The sequence below is a fragment of the Arvicola amphibius genome, chromosome 9 (genome assembly GCF_903992535.2).
Source record: "Arvicola amphibius chromosome 9, mArvAmp1.2, whole genome shotgun sequence".
Classification (NCBI taxonomy): domain Eukaryota; kingdom Metazoa; phylum Chordata; class Mammalia; order Rodentia; family Cricetidae; genus Arvicola; species Arvicola amphibius.
In genome coordinates this window covers 34,480,320-34,500,296 of record NC_052055.2, presented here as the reverse complement: position 1 = coordinate 34,500,296, position 19,977 = coordinate 34,480,320, and the positions used below count along the sequence as shown (strand labels likewise).

At 47.6% G+C, this 19,977-nt stretch overlaps 1 protein-coding gene across 1 annotated transcript in view; it reads left to right on the top strand.

Annotated features, from left to right (window-relative positions):
- Positions 1–11,022: 11,022 nt before the first annotated feature.
- Zc3h3 (zinc finger CCCH-type containing 3) overlaps positions 11,023–19,977 on the top strand; it is an 82,523-nt gene continuing 73,568 nt past the window's right edge. Inside the window, exons 1-3 of the mRNA XM_038342618.1 lie at positions 11,023–11,150; positions 12,399–13,686; positions 15,072–15,268. Of these exons, the coding sequence (XP_038198546.1) occupies positions 11,105–11,150; positions 12,399–13,686; positions 15,072–15,268 (1,531 nt within the window). The 5' untranslated portion in view covers positions 11,023–11,104. The remainder of the gene's footprint in view (positions 11,151–12,398; positions 13,687–15,071; positions 15,269–19,977) is intronic.

Sequence of the window (19,977 nt, the reverse complement as noted above, 5' to 3'; positions counted from 1 at the left end):
CCTGTCTCTGCCCTCACAAAATACTGACAACTTCACAGCATCCACATGTTCCCCAGGGAGCCGCGCGGAATGCTCCGTCACATGGTCAGGGGTGTCAAATTCAACCTAAATTACCAATTCTCCAAAGAGGAAAGGTGTCTGTTTGGTGAGAAGTTTATTTTGTTGTTGTTTGTTTGCTTTTTGCTTTTCGAGACTGGGTTTCTCTGTGTTGTCCTGGCTGTTCTGAAACTCACTATGCACACCAGGCTGGCCTTGAACTCAGATCCACCTGCCTCTGCCTCCTGAGTGCTGGGATAAAGACTTGAACTACCTCTGCCCAGCTTGGCAAGAATTTGTTTGGTTTTTTTTTGTTTGTTTGTTTGTTTTTTGAGAGAAAAGGAGAATGTGTATAGGTTGTTTGGACCCAAGGTGATTGGAAGCCCAGGGTATGACTTGACACAGCAGTTGCTAGAGGTGGCCCTGCTATACTGCACAAGCCATCTTGTCTGAATTACTTTAACTGCAAAAGTCCATGTCATGGGCTGGGCCTGCAAAGCACAGGTACACGTAGAGCAAGCAATCTCTGGCGGGGCTCCTGAGAAAGTCATTGTCCCAGACACATGGGGCTGAAGCCTTCCTGGGTCTAGTTTTACCTAAACTGAAAGGAGGGAACACATAACAAAATAAACAAACCTGTGGTCAGGAGTGGCTCTGTGGGTCTCTGAGAAGCTTGGCAGTAGTAGAGGCTTCTTTCAGTCACTTCCGGCTCTCCTCTCTGCAGGAGGTGGTTCATCTTATTTCCCAAGGCATTGTTCCAGTTCTGTGCTCAGAAAGCAAGCAGTGGCTTCACGCATATGGCAGATGGTCACCATTAAACAGGTTTCAGTCAGCGAAAGCTGTTCTAGGGACTTAAGGATTCCTCACACTCCACGGGTTGAAGTTCAAGAGCAGATGGCGTACCAGTCAGTGTTCTCTGAAGGGACAGAACTGACCACGAAGGCTTGGAAGATTCCTGGACTGCTGCTGCTCTTCAGTCAGTCTACTTTAGAAGTTCAAAGACATTCGTTCTAGCATCAGTGAAGGGTGCTACAGCAACAGGATAGATGATCTTGCCAGAGAGAATGAGGGAGAGGAGGCAAAAGGCCGTCTCTTTCTTCTGCTTCCTTTCATCTGGGCTGCCACCTAAGCTTAGGCGGAATCTACTTGCTCAATGATCTGAACCCCGACCCTGACAGCAGTGCCCAGCTGCTTGCATTTTAGTTGATTCTCGATGCAGTCAAGTTGCCAACCAAGATTAGCCACTGCAGGTGCTTTCATAGTTGGGCTCTTCGTGGTTTATAAAGAGTAGCCTTCTTAGGCCCAGCAATGGTGGCCCACTACTTTTAATCCTAGTGTTAGCACTCGGGAGACAGAGGCAGGCAGATCTCTATGAGTTCGAGGCCAGCCTGGTCTACTGAGTGAGTTCCAGGACAGCAAGGGCTACACAAGAGAAACCCTGTCTCGAAAAAATCCTAAAAGAAAATAAATTTAAAAAGACTGCTGGTAGAACTCTGCAAAGCCAGCTCAGAGGTTAAGAGCACTTGTTGCTCATGCAGAGGACCCATGTTCGATTCCTAGCCACCATATGGCAGCTCATAAACACCTGTAACTAAAGGTCCAGGAAAAAAAAACTTAAAGAAGAAAAGGCTGCTTGCCAGGTGGTGGTGGCACACACCTTTAATCCCAACAGAGGCAGGCAGATCTCTGTGAGTCCAGCCTGGTCTACAGAGCTAGTTCCAGAACAGTTAGGGCTGTCACACAGAGAAAATAGGTCTTAAAAAACAAAAAACAAGACTGACTGCCAATGGAGATTCTATTTCACACATTTTGGGTATCTCCCCCACATCTAAGTTTTGCCAAGGCTTACATCTCTTAACTGTTGAGGTGTGGGCAGGGCCAATCTGTAGTCACCGGTTCTGGCACGTCAGTCACTTGTGGGCTTGCCACTCCCTTGGGTACATCTGGCTGCACATACTGGAAAGAACCAGAAACGTTCTAAAGTTCAGCAGAGAGTGTGGCAGTGAGGAGGTCCGCAGGTACAGAGACAGGCCTGGGTACAGAAGTAAACAGGAGAAAGATGGTTCTGATAGATTCAGCCTCCCCATAGAGATGTTCTGTTTGGGCATGGCTTCCCACCTTGCTTCCTGAAACCTCCATGTGCGTAATCCTCCTGTTTAGACACCCTAGCCTCTGTTTGTCCTTCTGATGGGGAAAGCCAGGCAGTTTCAGTCTTGCATGCTGTCTCTACCAGGATCACAGAGGTCCTCGAAGTACCTGTCATTGCATGGAGGTGCCATGGGAGCTCCTATGAGTGGGGCCCAGGCAATGGTTGTGTCCTTGCCTATGTGAGCAGATGCTTCATTAGAAGCACGAGTAGTGTGAATCTTTAGCACTGTGGCCATTTTATGCATATGAATATTTATAGGAACATTTATTTGCATGTGAGAGTGCATGCCCATGCTATGGCATGTGCCTGGAAGCCAGAGGCTATCTTTATGGAATCAGTTTCTCCTCCCACCAGGCAAATTCTAGGGGTTGAACTGAGGTCATCAGGCTTGATGGTAAGCACTGTACCTGCTGAGTCATCTTGCTTGCCATCTATACATTTTTTATTTATTTTGCTGAAGATGTTAAGTATTTTGAACCCCTAGTAATGGGTTTCTCCACCGATACAATAAGCCAGATCAGACCGAATAAAAAGTACAGGTTTAATGAGCAAAGCGCGGGGGGGCAAGAGGAGGAGCAGGGTGGAGAAATCACATGGCAGCTCTAGGGCATAGGTAGTTCTAGGGCATAGGCAGTTCTAGGGAATAGGCATCTTTAGGGCATAGGCAGTTCTAGGGAATAGGCATCTCTAGGGAATAGGCAGTTCTAGGGAATAGGCAGTTCTAGGGAATAGGCATCTTTAGGGCATAGGCAGTTCTAGGGAACATAAATACGCTGTTGGCCCCGTCTTGAGTAATTTCGGGGGAAGAGCTGCTGCTTGGGCAGCTTTCTAGAAAGGCTGGGGTTTAGAATGGGGGAGTGAGATCAGAGCGGAAATTTCCAACATATATTTAATTGCTTTGGAGAAAACAATGTTTATGTTTTAAATTATTTATTTATTATATATACGGTATTCTGTCTGTGTGTTTTGCCTGAACACCAGAAAAGGGCATTAGATCTCATAGTAGATGGTTGTGAGCCACCATGTGGTTGCTGGGGATTGAACTCAGGACCTCTGGAAGAGCAGTCAATGTTCTTTACCTCTGAGCTATCTCTCCAGCCACTCCAACAATGTTTATGTTTAACTAGAACATTTCCCACTCCCTGCAGTTTTTATTGCTGCAGAACCAAATTCCTATAGTCAGCCTGAAGAAATCTCCTTTATTATTGTGCAGGTCTGTGGTAGCCAGGTAACAAGGAAATCTATGAGGTGAGCTAATGGCTCATCACAGATGGGCAGGATGCCCCCTCTCCTCCCCACTGGTGACAGGTACCCGCATATCTCAGAACTTTGAGAGCTGGAAAGTTGCAGGCAGTCTGCTATGTGGCTGAGCCCATGATTAGAAAAGGGAGAAATCTCGAGCTACAGAATATTCTTTAGAGAAAGGCTTTGCATCCTGAACCAATAGGATGGGGATTTGGGAAGAAGGCTACATGAGTAGAGTGTGACTATTTTACCTGCCTGGAGTATTAGCCTCTGGGTATGTAAGGGCAGGAGTTTCTCACAGCCGGGGGGCCTTTAAAAACCACTATCTTGGGCAGCAAAGATGGCCAGCGGTTAAGAGCACCAGCTGCTTTTCTAGAGGACCAGTGTCCAATTTCTAGCGCCCACATGGCAGCCCGCAATTGCCTGCAACTCACTCCCAGAGGCTCCAACACTCCTCTGACCTCACTGAGCATCACACATGCATGTGATGCAAATACATAAATGGAGGACAAACATCTATACATACAAAATTCAAAATTCAGTGAACAAACAACTCCCCACTGTTTCACAACAAATCAGTTGGCTGGACATTTCTGCTTTTTCTCTATGCTGACATCCTTTCTGTGAAGTGTAACACCCGATTCTGTGTTACCCCTCGGTACAGTTCGCGCACCACTGTACCGTACGTAAGTCGGGAAAGGACCTGGAGATTGAAAAAACACACAAAGAGACCTGGGTCATTCGAAAGGAAATCAGCCGAAGGCCGTTTATTTAATTTTGGGGAAATCCTTATATACCTGGCTGCTGCGCAAGGATTTCCACCCAGACAGGTGGGAAATTACCATACCTCACCGCCGCACAAGGATTTCCGCCTAGGCAGGTGGGAAATTACCATACCAATGATGGAGTCAACAATGCCCTACGGCTAATCACCAGGCGGGGCAGAGGGAGCACAGGAACAAACAGGATGCTTAGTTAGCTGACCAGAAATTGTCCTCAAGATGAGCCCCAGGAACAAGGGTAGACCCGGGCCTTACAGTGAAGAAACCGCTTCCCTTTGCATTATCAGAGCAAGGGTCTTCTCTTCCACTTTTCCAAAGATATTTTTTGAGAGGGTGAGAGTGGTTTTTTTTTTTTTTTTTTTTTTTTTTTTTTTGTCTCTGTGTGTAACTGCCAAGGTTGCCTGTCTTTGTCTGTCTGTATCTCTCTTTCTCTCTCCCTCTGTAGCTAAGAATCTCCTGTCTTCACCTCCTGAGTCCTGAAATCCAAATCTTGAGCCACCAAGCCCAAGGTTTTTTGTTAAATTGTAGCAAACTATTATGTAAGAGAAAAGTTGCAGTTTTATCTGCTTCCAAATGGATACAATTCTGGGAAATTATCTCAGAATGTTGTGTAACCATCACCAGTGTCTCCAAAACATCCTTCTGAACAGAAACTCTGTATCCTTTTAAGAAATCGGTTCTCCTTCTCTCCCGCCCCCAAAGCAATAGCCTGTCTGATCTTTTTCTTCCTTCTTTTTCTTTCTTTTTATGAGACCCTTTAACTCTGTAGTCCTGATTAGCCAGGAATTTTCTACATAGACTATGCTGGCCCAGAACTCACAGAGGTCTGTCTGCCTCCGCCTCCAGAGCGCTGGATTAAAGGCAGGTGTTAGTTACCTTACTTTTCCAGTATTGATAAAACACCATGGTCAAGGCCAAAGGGACAGGTATCAGTTTAGGACCCCCAAGATCAACTCCTCGGCACAAAATGAGAGAAATAAAAATAAAGAGGTCAAAATGACCTATTGCTTTGGCTTAAATTGACCATACTACTTAGGCTAAGATGAAAAACACTTCAAGGAGAAAAACAGAGAGTACTTGACAAGGGCCATCTGGCCGAGACTGATAACAGCTGGGATACTGTTGCCACAAGAATAGCCAGAAATTGGTCATTCAGAAACGTGTTCGTATTATGCTCTATTTACATGCCCCAAGGACAGACTGGAACGGAACCAGCCAATCAAAGCCATGTTCATATTCATACTTCATTTGCATAATGACATCAGTCTTTTTTAATTTGGCGCTTTTTCGTAACTCCTTTTTGTTCATGCTTTTTTGTAACTCCTTTTTGTAACTGTTTGCTGTTCTCAATTAGGTCTGAGTATGCAAATTAGGTGAAAACCAACAGCCCCCTGAGTTTTGCCTATAAAAGTCCCTGCAACCCTAAGAGGGGAGTCCTCCTCCTATCCTCACTGTGTTGAGAGTGCAGGATGAGTTCTGTGCCTGGCTCGTATCACACTTTGGAATAAACCTTGCTCTTGCATCCAATCCTCGGATTCTGGTGGTCTCTCTGGGGGTAGAGGGTCTGGGCACAACAAAAGGGAATTTATTTGCCCCAGGGAGACAAGGGCAGGGAATAAGAGACAAATACAGGGGACAGAGGGCAAGGGAGAATGGGAAAGGACAAAGGAAAGGGGTAAGGGATATTTGTCCTTTTGGGGGACAAAGGATTGCCTCTGGATAGAAAGGAGATAGGCGTGGCTCACAGGCAAATGGTGGTTTATAAAGGTATAAACCCCGTGTTAGGATAAGGTGTTGAATTTTTTATTTTATTGATATTTATTGAGCTCTACATTTTTCTCTGCTCCCCTCCCTGCCTTTCCCTTCCCCTTTTAATACCCCCCGAGGTCCCCATGCTCCCAATTTACTCAGGAGATCTTGTCTTTTTCTACTTTCTACTTCCCATGTAGATTATATTTATGTAAGTCTCTCTTAGTGTCCGCATGGTTGTACTGTTTTCTAAGTACTCTGGGATTATGGTTTCTAGGCTGTCTTTCTTTGCTTTATGTTTAAAAACCACCTATGAGTGAGTCCATGTGATAATTGTCTTTCTGGGTCTGGGTTACCTCACTCAAAATTATGTTTTCTAGCTCCATCCATTTTCCTGCAAAATTCAAGTTGTTATTTTTTTCTGCTGTGTAGTACTCCATTGTGTAAATGTACCACATTTTTCTTATCCATTCTTCAATTGAGGGGCATTTAGGTTGTTTCCAGGTTCTGGCTATGACAAACAAAGCTGCTATGAACATAGTTGAGCACGTGTCCTCGTGGCACGATTGAGCATCCTTTGGATATATACCCAGAAGTGGTATTACTCGGTCTTGAGGAAGGTTGTTGCCTAATTTTCTGAGAAATCGCCACACTGATATCCAAAGGAGTTGTACCAGCTTGTATTCCCACCAGCAATGTAGAAGTGTTCCCCTTTCCCCTCAACCTCTCCAGCATAAGTTGTCATCAGTTTTTAAATATTTATTTATTATGTATACAATATTCTGTCTGTGTGTATGCCTGCTGGCCAGAAGAGGGCACCAGACCCCATTACAGATGGTTGTGAGCCACCATGTGGTTGCTGGGAATTGAACTCAGGACCTTTGGAAGAGCAGGCAATGCTCTTAACCTCTGAGCCATCTCTCCAGCCCCTGTCATTAGTGTTTTTGATCTTGGCCATTCTTACAGGTGTAAGATGGAATCTCAGAGTTGTTTTGATTTGCATTTCTCTGATGACTAAGGATGTTGAACATTTCCTTAAGTGTCTTTCAGCCATTTTAGATTCCTCTGTTGAGAGTTCTCTGTTTAGGTCTGTACTCCATTTTTTTTATTGGATTATGTGATCTTTTGGTGTCCAATTTTTTGAGTTCTTTGTATATTTTGGAGATCTGTCTGATGTGGGGTTAGTGAAGATCTTTTCCCATTCTGTAGGCTGTCGTTTTGTCTTGCCAACCATGTCCTTTGCTTTACAGAAGCTTTTCAGTTTCAGGAGGTCCCATTTATTAATTATTTCTCTCAGTGTCTGTGCTACTGGGGTTATATATAGGAAGTGGTTCCCTGTGCCAATGTGTTCAAGTGTACTTTCCACTTTCTTTTCTATAAGGTTCAGTGTGGCTGGCTCTATGTTGAGGTCTTTGATCCATTTGGACTTGAGTTTTGTGCATGGAGATAGATATGGGTCTATTTTCATTTTTCTACATGTTGATATCCAGTTATGCCAACACCACTTGTTAAATATGTTTTCCTTTTTCCATTTGATATTTTTTGCTTCTTTATCAAATATCAGGTGTTTGAAGATGTGTGGATTGATATCCGGGTCTTCTGTTGGGTTCCATTGGTCCTCCTGTCTGTTCTTATGCCAATACCGAGGTGTTGAATTTTAATTGGACATGTTCATTAGGTGAACCAAAGGGGACTTATGATTTCTGGACTTCAATACTTTGATGTCCTTGCCTATGTGAATAGATGCTTCATTAGAAGCACAACCTTGGTAGTCAGTTTCTGGAGGAGGAAGTGACTAGTCCTTGGTGGTTAGCTTTAGGAATGTAACCTAATGTTTTTTAGTAAGGCAGAGGGAATGCGGGAGAAGGGCAAGGCCTGCCAGAACCGTGTTAGCTATGCTTGGACTGGCTAGAGCCCCTTCAAAGGTGATTTATAGTAGAACACATTTAATTTGGTTTATGGTTTCAGAGGAGTAGCATCCATGATTGCGAAGGACAGCTAAGAGCTCACAACCACAAGGCTGAGTGAACACTGGGAATCCTCAGTCTTTTGAAGCTTCAAAGCTGGCCCCTGGTGGCAGATCTCCTCCAAGATCACACTCCCAAATCCTTCCCTAACAGTTCTACCAACCAGGGACCAAGTATTCAGATCTATGAGCCCATGGAGGACACTCTCATTCATACCACCACAGATAAGTGCATCCTAGTTAAGGTTCCTATTGCTGTGATGAAACACCATGACCCAAAGCAAGTTGGGGAGGAAAGGGTTTGTTTGGTTTACACTTCCACACCACAGTCTATCATTAAAGGAAGTCAGGACAGGAACTCAAATAGGGCAGGAACCGGTGCAGAGACCATGGAGAAGTGCTGCTTACTGGCTTGCTCAGCCGGCTTTACTTAAAAAAAAAAATTATTCTATGTGTCTTTTACATCATGTATCTTAATCCCATTCATTTCCCCGTGCCTCCGCACCCACCCTGTACCTCTGAACCCCACCCCAAATAAAATTTTTAAAAAAAATTTAAAAAGGGAAAACCTTAAAATCTTGCCACGGAAGCTGCAGTGGGACACAGTGGGTCATGCTGGGAACCCCTTTGTCTATCTTAACTTGCAAGCATTCATTGCAAAGAGTCATTGGGGGCTGGGTGGTGGAGGCGCATGCTGCTAATCCCAGCACTCAGGAGTCTGAGGCAGGCAGATCTCTATGAGTTTGAGGCCAGCCTGGTCTACAAAGCGAGTTCTAGGACAGTCAGGGCCGTGACACAGAGAAACGCTGTCTCAAAAAACAAACAAACAAGCAAGCAAAGAGTCATTGGTTTGGTTGGAGGTCTCAGGTTTCTACTACCCTATTGATGCTGGGCCTCCTCCTGGATATCCTATTGCTGCCCTCAGCAGGCTTTCTAATAGAATTTAAGGCCACCAGTCCATGGATGGCATCACCCACAATGGGCTGGGCCCTCCCCCCCATCAATTACTAATTAAGAAAATGCCTTACTGGTTTGCCTACAACCTGATCTTAAGGGGGCACTGTCTTAATTGACATTCCGTTCTTTCAGATGATTTTAGCTGTGTCAGGGTCGGGCTGACAGAAATCTACCCAGCATAACAAGATAACAGATTGAATCTACTTTCTCAGTTTTGTTTTTGTTTTTGCCTGCTTTTTGGCTGGGATGTAGTTTAATTGGTTGAGCACTTGTCTAGCACCACAAAGCCCTGGGATCAATCCCTAGCATTCTATAAAATTTGGCTTGGTGGCACTTGCATGCTAAATTGTTTGGGAAGTGGAGGCAGGAGGATAAGACGTTTAAGGCCATCTTCAGCTACACAGTAAGTTGGAGGGCATCATAGGCTACATGAAGTCCTGTCCCACAAAATATTTGCCTGTTCTAGATCGTTCATGCAAGTGGGGTCATTTGCTTGCTCTTTTGTTACTGTTTCATATTATTTCGCTTTCCCTTTTGTGACTGTTTCATATTATTTAGCATAACTCTACATCATAATATATATTAAGGAAACTTTATTCTTTCTTTTCCTCTTCCTCTTCTTCTGAGACAGGGTCTCTCTATATACAGCCCTGACTGTCCTGGAACTCACTATAAAGACCAGGCTGGCCTTGAACTCTTCTCAGGGACTGCAGGCCTCTGCTTCCCAAGAGCTGAGATTAATAGCATGCTCCACCAAGGCAAGCTTTGCCTTCGCTTCTTTCTTTCTTCTTCTTTTCACCCAGACAGGGTCTCACTATGTAGCCTTCGCTGTCCTGGAACTCTCTCCGTAGCTCAGGCTGAACTTGAATTCAGAGATCAGCTTGCTTCTGCCTCCTGAGTGCTGGAATTAAAGGTGTGTGTTATGATTGCCTGGCTATCTGCCTTCACTCCTTAATACTAGGGCTTGTAGGTGTGTACTGCCAAACGAGACTTCATTTTCTTTTTCAGGCTTAACAACAGACTGTGCAGATATAGCTCAGTGGTAGAACACTTTGCCAGACTCTTCCAGGCCTTAACGCCACAAAAACAAAAACGCATTGTACCCCTTGGCATAGTGGCACATGCCTTTTATTCCAGCACTTGGGAGGTAGAGGCAGGCAGATCTCTGAGAGTTCAAAACCAGCCTGGTCTACAGTGAGTTCCAGGTCACCCAGGGCTAATAGTGAGACCTTGTCTTGGAAACAAACAAAACACTGAATAATATTCCATTTCCATGTGACTGGTTACTTGGGTTGTTCCTAGTTAGCTATCATGATGTACAAATAAGTTATAATAGGTCTTTTCTTTTTTTAAAAAACATATTTATTTATATAGTTTTAATGTATGAGTGCTGCCTGCATGTATACCTGCGTGCCAGAAGAGGGCACCAGATCCTATTATAGATGGTCGTAAGCCATCATGTGGTAGTTAGGAATTGAACTCAGGACCTCTGGAAGAGCAGTCACTGCTCTTAACCGCTGATAGGTTTCTCCTGCCCCTACAGTCTGTATTTTTTTTTTTTTACTCTTTGGTTATAAACCTAGACGTGGAATTGCTTGATTACGCGGCAACTCTAGTACTGAGACGCCTCCACTGTTTTCTCGAAGTTGCAGCCTTTCCTACTAACCCCACTTAAGGATTCTGTCGGCTTAACATCTGTTATCAACCGCAAAACAGCCTCCGATTCTTTTCTGCTGTTCTCGTGCTGCCGTAGCAAAGACGTTAAAAGGGCACGCCTTTAATTCCAGTTCCGGAGGCAGAGGAAAGTGAATCTCTGCAAGTTCGAGGCCAGCCTGGTCTAGATAACGAGTTCCCTAACTATGCTTCCCCAGTCGGAATACATACTAAAACCTTATCTCAATAAAAGTAAAGTAGTAAAAATGTTCCTTGGGTCCAGGGGAACTGTTGCCCATCTCCTCCATGGACCTCCCAGCGGCAGAATAAATCGCAGGAATTCGTGCGGAAACCAGATTACCTCGCCGCCACTTCCGGGCGCTTGAGGATGATGAGTCGTTTCTCGTTGTGCGCAAGCGCTCTCGCAGGGTTGCCCGGGCGACGGTTGCAGCCCAGCCTCAAATTCACACCAAGTGGAGCCCAGCGTTTCCCTCGGCCCCGCCCGGAGGAACCAGTCGCTAAGCGATGACGTCGCGGGGGCCTGGCTGAGCGTCGCGGACTCCGGAGATGGAGGAAAAGGAGCAGCTGCGGCGGCAGATCCGCCTCCTGCAGGGTGAGGGGGCCGCCGCCCGGGAGCGCGTCCTCTCGGTTCTTGTGACCGCCGCGGACCCTTCCAGGAGCGGGTGCTGTCGGTGGCGGCGGTCTCCTGATGGTCGGCTTGGGTGGGAGTGTGAGCGGCCGGGTCGGGTGCGGCCCGTGGGTGTCAGACCCCTCCAGGCTTCGGGGCGACTGAGCGGGCCTCAGAGGGCTCGCAGGAGACGGCACGATGGCCTCCCGCGGGTGGTCGCGTCAACCGGCCTCGGGGCCCGGCCGGCTCTGGAGCGGTTCTCTTCGGCTGCCGTTGAGTACCTCTCTCCGGATTCGGGCACAGCCCCCTTGTACTCTAAGGCTGACTACCCAGGCAGTAGCTTCCGCAGCTATTTTAAACCCAAGTCGTCTTTATAAATTTTAGCATCGTTTCCAGAATTTTCCCCAGAGAAAACACTTAGGGGTCTGGAAAGCCAGCGCTGGGGAGAAGCCAGGTGGCTTCTGTCCCTTTGGGGCTACTTTTTGGGTTTTCTTCACACCCGACCCGAGTTATCTCCCAGTCTGGGCGTGGCCTTGCTGTGAGGGTTGAGGCGTGTGTGTGTGTGTGTGTGTGTGTGTGTGTGTGTGTGTGTGTGTGTGTGTGTGTGTGTGTAGTGAACAGGCCTGCGTTCCTTCTCTCCTCCCTCAGGGGCTCCATGAGTCACTTCAAAAATCCTTGTGGTGGTGATATCAGGCTTTTTTCTGTGGGAGATACTGTTGTTAGCTGGTGGGTCGTCAGTGGGTTTATTGTGTTGTTTTTCCTGCTGTCTGTCAAGCATTGGGTAACGTCGGTTCTGCGGCGATTACCAAGGTGCACTCCGCCATCTTTTCCATGAGTGGGCAAACTAGAGACCACTCTGTTCTTATCCAGGCACTGCAGGGTTTCTGTGGCCTGCTTTTGCATATGGAGTGGCACTTGCCCTCACATCATTGTGGTCCTAGGAAACCAATGAACAGAAACAGTTACACCTTGAAAGCTGCAGTTTTAGAATAAGCAGACAAAATAACAGTGAAGTAGCAATGATGGGGAAGAACTCATGGAATTGAAAAGATTTGGGTTGAACTTTCTATCCTTTCCAGCACTTAGGGCTGCTCTCAAGTCAGTAAAGGGCTCAGGAAGGAGAATGGGTCTGGGGTATTAGGGTAGGGTTAGTAGTCTTGCTTGTTGCTGTTTTTATTGTAGGAGGTTTTTATTAACACCTAGATAACTGAGCCTGTAATTCTGCCTTCTCAGGTCTAATTGATGATTATAAAACCCTCCATGGCAATGGCCCTGCCGTGGGCACCTCAGCTACTCGGTGGCAGCCACCAGTTTACCAGGGTGGCAGGACCTTTGGTGCCCGCTACTCTCGTCCAAGTCGGAGGGGCTTCTCCTCACATCGTGGCCCTTCATGGCGCAAGAAATATTCCCTTGTGAATCAGCCTCTGGACTCTTCGGACCCAGCCAGCGATCATGCTTTGCAGACATCCCTCAGGTCTGGAGACAACCAGCATCCTGACTCCCAGCAGTACGTACTGGAGAGACAGGTCCAGCTCAGTCCAGATCAGAATATGGTTATTAAAATCAAGCCACCATCAAAGACAGGCCCCACCAGTGCTTCAGGGGTCCAGCAGGGCTCCTTGGAAGACTATGATGAGTCCTTCTGGAGTGACCAAAGACCCCAGGGAAGTGAGGTTGAGCTCCCTGGTGGACAACTGCAGTCTGCAAGGCCCGGAAGAACCAAGATGGGTTACAGTGTGGACGACCCCCTTCTGGTCTGCCAGAAGGAGCCTGGCAAGCCTCGGGTGGTGAAGTCTGTGGGCAGGGTGAGTGAAAGCCCCTCCGAGCATCGGCGAACAGTCAGTGAAAGTGAAATCACCATCAAGACACACTTCCCATCGCCTATTGTGCACCAACGTACTGGTGTGGCCCTGGGCCGGAAAATAGGCCCTCATTCTGCCAACTATGCCGAACAACACATTGGAGACCACAGAGCAAATACTGGCCGTGGAGACCAGCCAGCTTCCTTGGGTTCGGTGGTGGCTCCAGTCAGACCATCAACAGGAACCAGGCAGGTCAGGGAGGCCTCACTGCTAGTGTCTTGTCGAACCAGCAAGTTCCGGAAGAACAACTACAGATGGGTGGCTGCCTCCGAGAAGAGTCCACGGGCCACACGGAGGGCTCTTAGTCCCAGAACGATCGTGGAGAGTGCGAGCAAGGCAGAGAAGCCACAGCCTAAAGTTGACCCAGAAACCAGGCCTGAGAAACTGGCCACATCATCCAAGCCTGGACCCTCTCCCAGCAAGTACAAGTGGAAGGCTTCCAGCCCCTCTGCTTCCTCCTCTTCCTCTTTCCGTTGGCAGTCAGAAGCTGGCAGTAAGGACCATACTTCTCAGCTCTCCCCAGTCCCATCTAGGTCCCCGTCAGGGGACAGACCAGCAGTGGGACCCGACAACTTGAAGCCCCTCTTTGGAGAGACACCACTCTCAGCTTACAAAGTGAAGAGCCGTACCAAGATTATCCGGAGGCGGGGCAATACCAGGTGTGCATCTTTCCATCTTGCAATAGCCTAGCTAGGTGGGTGGGGTAGGGCTCATGAAGGCTTTTTGGCTCCCAAATTAGGGAATTTGGAGCTGTTGACTTTAGCTTGTGGGAAAAAGAAGGCCCATGTTGGGTCTGTTCAGCACCGTGGACGCATGGCCTACCCTGGGAGCTTCGTGTGTCATTTTGGGTCATGCTTGTAGTAGGAGTGAGGCTGGAGGTAGTGTCATGTCGGGATGTGTCAGGTACAGCTTGAGTGAGTCAGGGCCTGGCATGGGGCCTCCGCAGGGATGGGAGGCAAGAGCTCTTGAGACTGGTGATGCTGGCAGGCCTATCCTTTCGGGTAGTTTCCCTTCTGGGGTGGGACTGGGTTCCAAAACAGGGTGTCATGCCAGGTTAGGTGCTTGGGGAGCAGCACCCCGGGTCTATCCAGTGTTTAGCAGTATGTAAAGGCTGCATGGCTGTTCTGACCAGACCAGTGGGTTATGTGTCTGAGCTGGGTGGTGAACTGGGTGCCAGGGGTGCCTGGACTTTCCTGCTCTGTTTTTATTTGAAGGCTTTAGGTTCCAGGAAGTCAGGGTTTGTGGGGCACTGTGTCCTGGCCTAGACAGAAGTGTGCACCATTTGTGTTAGGTTGGGTGACAGTGGAAGGGGCTGGTGCTCTCTGGCCACCTTCAAAGTGTGCTAAGGTGTTGTTGGGTGACTATCATTCCAGAGGAAGCAAATTGGTGGCCAGGGGACCAGGCTGAGCTACTGCTTTATGAGTACTTACTTTTGAGGTCACTACCCTTGCATGCCTGTGGGAAACGGAAAGATGGCGTCATAGCCTAGAGTATATGGTTAGGGGTCAGAATCTTCAGATCAGCTGCTAATGGCAAAAATATTGTCTGCTTACCAGGCAGAGGGCCTGCTTATGCCACTAGACAGTGTTTTTCCAAAAGACAATTCTCTCCTTGCCATGAATCCCCCTAAGGAAGTTCTTCCTGCATTCTCAAGTTTGATCTTTGGCTCTGTGCTCCAGACTTGTGCTGTTTGTAGTTTTCTGACCCGGAGTCCCACCCTCATAGTGCCTAAGGATAGATTGCTCTTATCAGGCTGTGGTGGGGACCTGGGAGGGAGAGTTTTGGCACAGCCTTGGTGATGCGCTGGGGAGATGGCATCAGGGCCTGGTGGCAGCTCGCTCTCAGGAACGCGGTCCTTTTCCATCAGTTTCCCCCTAGTCTTGTCCAGGGCCTCACCTGGCTTGGAGAAGGGCTGGAGCTGAAACCACTCTGCTCTGCTTCACTTGGGGAGTATGGCAACCTGTGCTGTCTCCAGACGAGGAAGGTGCTTGGGAAGATCTACTCAACGAACCTGTTGGTAGTCTTTTGTGTTTTATCTCCATAGCCTTCCAGGGGACAAGAAGAGCAGCCCCTCAGCTACCACCACCAACAAAAACCATCTCACCCAGCGACGGAGACAGGTCCTCCGGGGGAAGAATAGCCCCATTCTGAAGAAGACTCCTCACAAGGGTCTGATGCAGGTCACCAGGCATCGGCTGTGCTGCATGCCATCCAGCCGGGCCCACCTCTCCAGCAAGGAAGGTATGGACAGAGAGGAGAATGTTAGGAACTGGCCGAGGATGGACTGCCCTCCACTGAGGTGGTCAGGAACCGTGTTAGGAGGATGGGGCATGGAACCCAAGTGAGAGTCTAGAGAGAGGGGTGGGCTGGACACGGCTGGGTTCCCCTCGGGCAGTTGACAAAAGGAAAAGGATAGATTGAAGAGGCTTACAGCTTTGGGTGGAGAAGATGGAAGATCTGCTAGTGTTGCCTGGCAGGGTGTGAGGAAGGGCTGCTCACTGGAATCCTCTAGGTTAGCGTGATTTGCTTGTGTCTATGTGGTAGAGTGGCATATAGACTGGGGACAGCAAAGGTTGTTTTCTGTTGGTAGGGGCTGACACAGTGTCCCCCAGCCCTACATGTGAGCAGGGAAGGGTGAGGGGTGAGGGATCTTGAGTCCAGTGGCTCCATCTCTGGGGCTTTGGATGTGTTAGGAGGCTACTGAAGCTGTTGCCACTGCCACCACTGGATGGATAGCCTCATAGTTATAGACAGTGCATAGTGCCCTGCTATTCCTGTTGCGGGAAGGACTGTAGGCATTCTTCACATCCATTCATTCACCTGCTTATCCACAGAGCATGTGATGGGCACCTTGGGGTCAAGAATTGTCTCGCTGGTTCCTGGGGATGCTGAGCTACATCTCACTGGAGACAGGTGGCTGCTCGAGCCCTTGTAAACAGCCTGGACAGTTGGTTTTCAGTAGTAAAGGTGTCCTGAGAAAAAGAAAGCAAAAGACTACAGTTATGGGCTGTAGGGAGGGTGTAAACTCTAGGCAGGTATTGGGAGTGCTTCTTGAGGAGCCTTAGGTGAGGAGAGGAAATAACACTCAGATATGCAGGTGAAGGTAGTGGTGGAACACAGATCAGAAGGAAGGCCATCTAGCTAATGTGCTTTATAGGGTCGGGAAAGGGGATGACCCCAATGGAAAGACACTAGGTCATGCCACAGTAAGGAAAAGGAGTAGGTTCTGATTGTGATGTCAGGGAGGAGATAGATGAGGAAGCCAAGAGACATGAGGAGCATCAGGTGGCAGGATTAGGCTAGTGGGCTGGAGTAGACAGTCAGGATGGCTGGTATGCAAGGCCTTGCATATAAGATGTGTGTGGGGTGGGAGAGTTGTCATCTCCACACAGATGAGCTATGGAAACAGAGGGTGCTGAACCTGTAGCTGGGATGACGACTACACAACTCTACATAAACAGAGACCACAAGGGTAGGCTGTCTACAGGGGTCGGCCTGGCCAGGGTTTTGGCCAGTTAGATGAGAATGACAATACTAATTTCTCTAGACTGACCTTGGGTAGATTTGGCTTGCCCCAGGAACTGGTTTGTGGTTTCCTTGGCTCCCTCATGCAAGTCTTACTGTCTGTCTCTTTTCCTTGCTTGTCCAAGAACTCCAGCCTGAATGATGTTCAAGACCCTGGCCGGTCTGTTTGACTCCCTGGGCTGGGGTCTTGCCACACTGCTGAGCGGAGCTCGTCTATCTCCAAGTGGATGCAGCCCCCGCACTCATGTGGTTGTTAGAAGTCAGGTTCTCTCAGTACATGGGGTCTGTGGATAAGGGCTGCCCTTTGATTTAGTGTTTTGGGGTCTTCTCTTTTTGCTTTTCTCCAAGAAAATGCTTAGCCCTAGTTCCAGATCTCCTCTTCATGCTAGTACCCTGGTGTTTAGGGAGGGACCTGATTGCTTAGTAGACTTTGGGTGCCCAGTAGTGGGGTAGCCTAGCTGCTTCTGGCCCACCCCTTCTTCAGGTCACTACTCAGCCCTACTGTGTGGCCTAGCAGCCGGCAGAGGGCGCACTTGCCCCTCTTATCCCTCCATCCACCTTTTTCTGGTAATTGATTGCCTAATTTCCTCTTTATGTGAAAGAAAGCAGATATCAAGTAATTTGCAGCAATAACCTGCTAATGCTGGGCCAGTATCGAAACTCCCCTGTTCATTTCAAGTGGCAGATAAAACACTAATACATAATTATCCTTGCAAATTGGATTGTTTTAAATAACCAAAAGGCTACGGCCAGAAGAAAGCGATCCCATCTCCCTCGAGTTACTCTTGCAGCGTAATTGCCGCGTTCAATCAATTTCCCTGGCATTAGAAATTCCATCACAATCAACATTAAGCTTTATTCATTGTGATGGCTAAGAGCCGGGCCATTTCTCCTCTTTTTCTTAACTGGCAAAATTAATCAGGGAAAAGATTTTAAACATTTACCCGTGCGAAAGAGGTCAGCGCTGCCACTATATTGCTCAGCAGATAAGGGGGCTAATAAAAAGAAAATTGAATTACTAATGATCACCAGGAACCGAGTATATAAAACCTGGCAATCGCCAGTTCAGGAGAAGGAGAATCAATTTTCTTGGGACAAGGTGTGCTCATTTTTTATTTTGGCGCGTATTATCAGCAATTTAATTTGAGAGCGCATAAACAGGAGGAAACAGTTAGGGAATAATGAGCCTGGAGGTGTAAAGTGCCGCAGGATATATGCTGTACACAATTTATTTGGCACAACAGATAATCGCTTTAATTGAATTCAAAACTGCATTGTTCAGCAGCCATGGGGCTGCTCATGCTTGGGGACCGAGAGTGTCAGGAAGGTTCCAGTCTGAAGTGGTGTCTCCCTTCTGGTCAGCCTTTGGTTGTGGGGTGAGGTGAGAGCCCCCAGAGAGAGCCCTGAGGGGGCCAGGGAGGCATGTGTTCTAGGTTGCTGCTGAGACCTGCTTGGTCTGCCTCCCATGGACAGATGCTAGAAAAGGCATTTGGGAGGGATGAATCTTTAGGGATGTGGCAATTGGTAAAGTTACTATGTGATGCTCTGCCTTTGGTTGGTGTGGGGATATAGGACCTGGGAGTCTTGGAGTGAGCTCCCAGACTTACTCACCTAAAGGCATGCCTATGCCTAGTATGTGGCTTGGCTTCCTGAGCTATGTGCATAGGGTGCTGTTTAATTTGACATACCAGTCAACTTTTCACCTGCTGCCCTAAGTTAGGTAACCACTTAGTATCAGTAAGTCATGGGCTTCTACCCAACAGCCTTTTGGAAGCACTGGCTGTCCATTGCCAAGAAAAAGCCATTGTGGGTAGACAGGCTGTGTGTGATCACCTTAGAAGTAGAAGAACCTTCTCTTTTATCTTCCCATAATGGATATGTGGCCATTGCTTGTCCTTTTCTGCTTATAGCAATGTTTTAAATTTTTGGTCTTAGGACTTAGTAGTTGAGTACATTTACTGCTCTTCCAGAGGACCCAAGTTAAGTTTACAACTGCTTATAACTTCAGTTCCAGGGGATCTGTCACCCTCTTCTGGACTCTGTGCATATCTGCATGCATGTGTGCATACCAACATGTGGACATATATATAAAAATCATTTAAAGTAAATTAGAAGTATTTAAAAATCAGGGCTGGAACAATGGCTTAGTAGTTAAGAGCATATACTGCTCTTCTAGAGTGCTCCAGTTTGATTTCCAGCATCATATCAGGTGGCTCACAGCTGCATATAACTCCAGTTCAAGGGGAATCTGACTCCTCTGATTTCCATGGCTACCCATACTCAGGCATGTTCACTCACACACATACACACACACACACACACACACACACACACACACACACACACAGTGTTGAAAATAAAATGAATTGGCCAGGCATGGTGGTGCACGCCTTTAACCCTAGCACTCTGGAGGCAGAGGCAGGTGGATCTTTTAGTTTAAAGTCAGCCTGGTCTATAGAGCAAGTTCTAGGACAGCCAGGGCTACACAGAGAAAACTTGTCTCGAAAAACAAAAACAAAAAACAACAAGAAATTCTTTAAAGCAAATAAACAATCCTTGACTTTGCCCTGAAAATAGAGCCTTCTTAGGTAAAAGGTTAGTCTGGTAGGTTCTGGTTTGGGGCTTTCTAGAGGACTGGATAATAGGGACTAGGTAAATTTTCATTGTGATATCGTGCATATGGTGGGCTGACCTGAGACCCACCTGCCGCCTACATTTCACATGAGCCTCTTGGGCATAGTTGCCTCCCCCTAGTGCAGAGTCCTCCAGCATGTGGCAGAAAACCTCCCTCAGTTCACTGTGGTAGCCCTGTGCTATGAAGGAATCACTGTTAACATTTATAGGTAAGAAGCAAACCACTCATTTTGGGTCACCAGCAGAAGGATAGGTAAGAGTCATGGCCTCTTGTCTGGCTGGGTATCCCTCAGTGTTCTTCTTATCCTGCCTGGGGTAAAAGTCTGCTGGGATGGGTGCTCATTCCACATTTAAAAGTTTTTAAGGAAGAGCTCAGGAAGTCCTCCTAGTGTAAGCACTGTTAACCTCTTCTCCGCCCAGTGCTCTCTCTGTCTAGTACTCACTACAAACTGGGTAGCTCTTCAGCCACCCTCAGCTTAGAGCTCTCACCCATGGCGGATTGGGAACCCTCAGATGGTTAGTGTTCTCTGGGAGCTGATCTTACCCTCTAGCCATCCTGAAGGCAGCCTCCTCAGAGCTCTGACTAGTCTTTCTCAGTTTGGGTGAAGCCTGCCTTTATCCTGAGGTAGGACAGCTTCTCTGCTGTCCCTCCTGGATGTATAGACAAATGTGCTCAAGCCTGCTGACCTGCTTGATCTCTTGTGCCCATCGTCTTCCTTCTTTGACCCCCTTAAAGTGCCTTGTGTCCCCTGCTCCTGGCAGAGTTCCCAAACAGACATTTGTGATATATA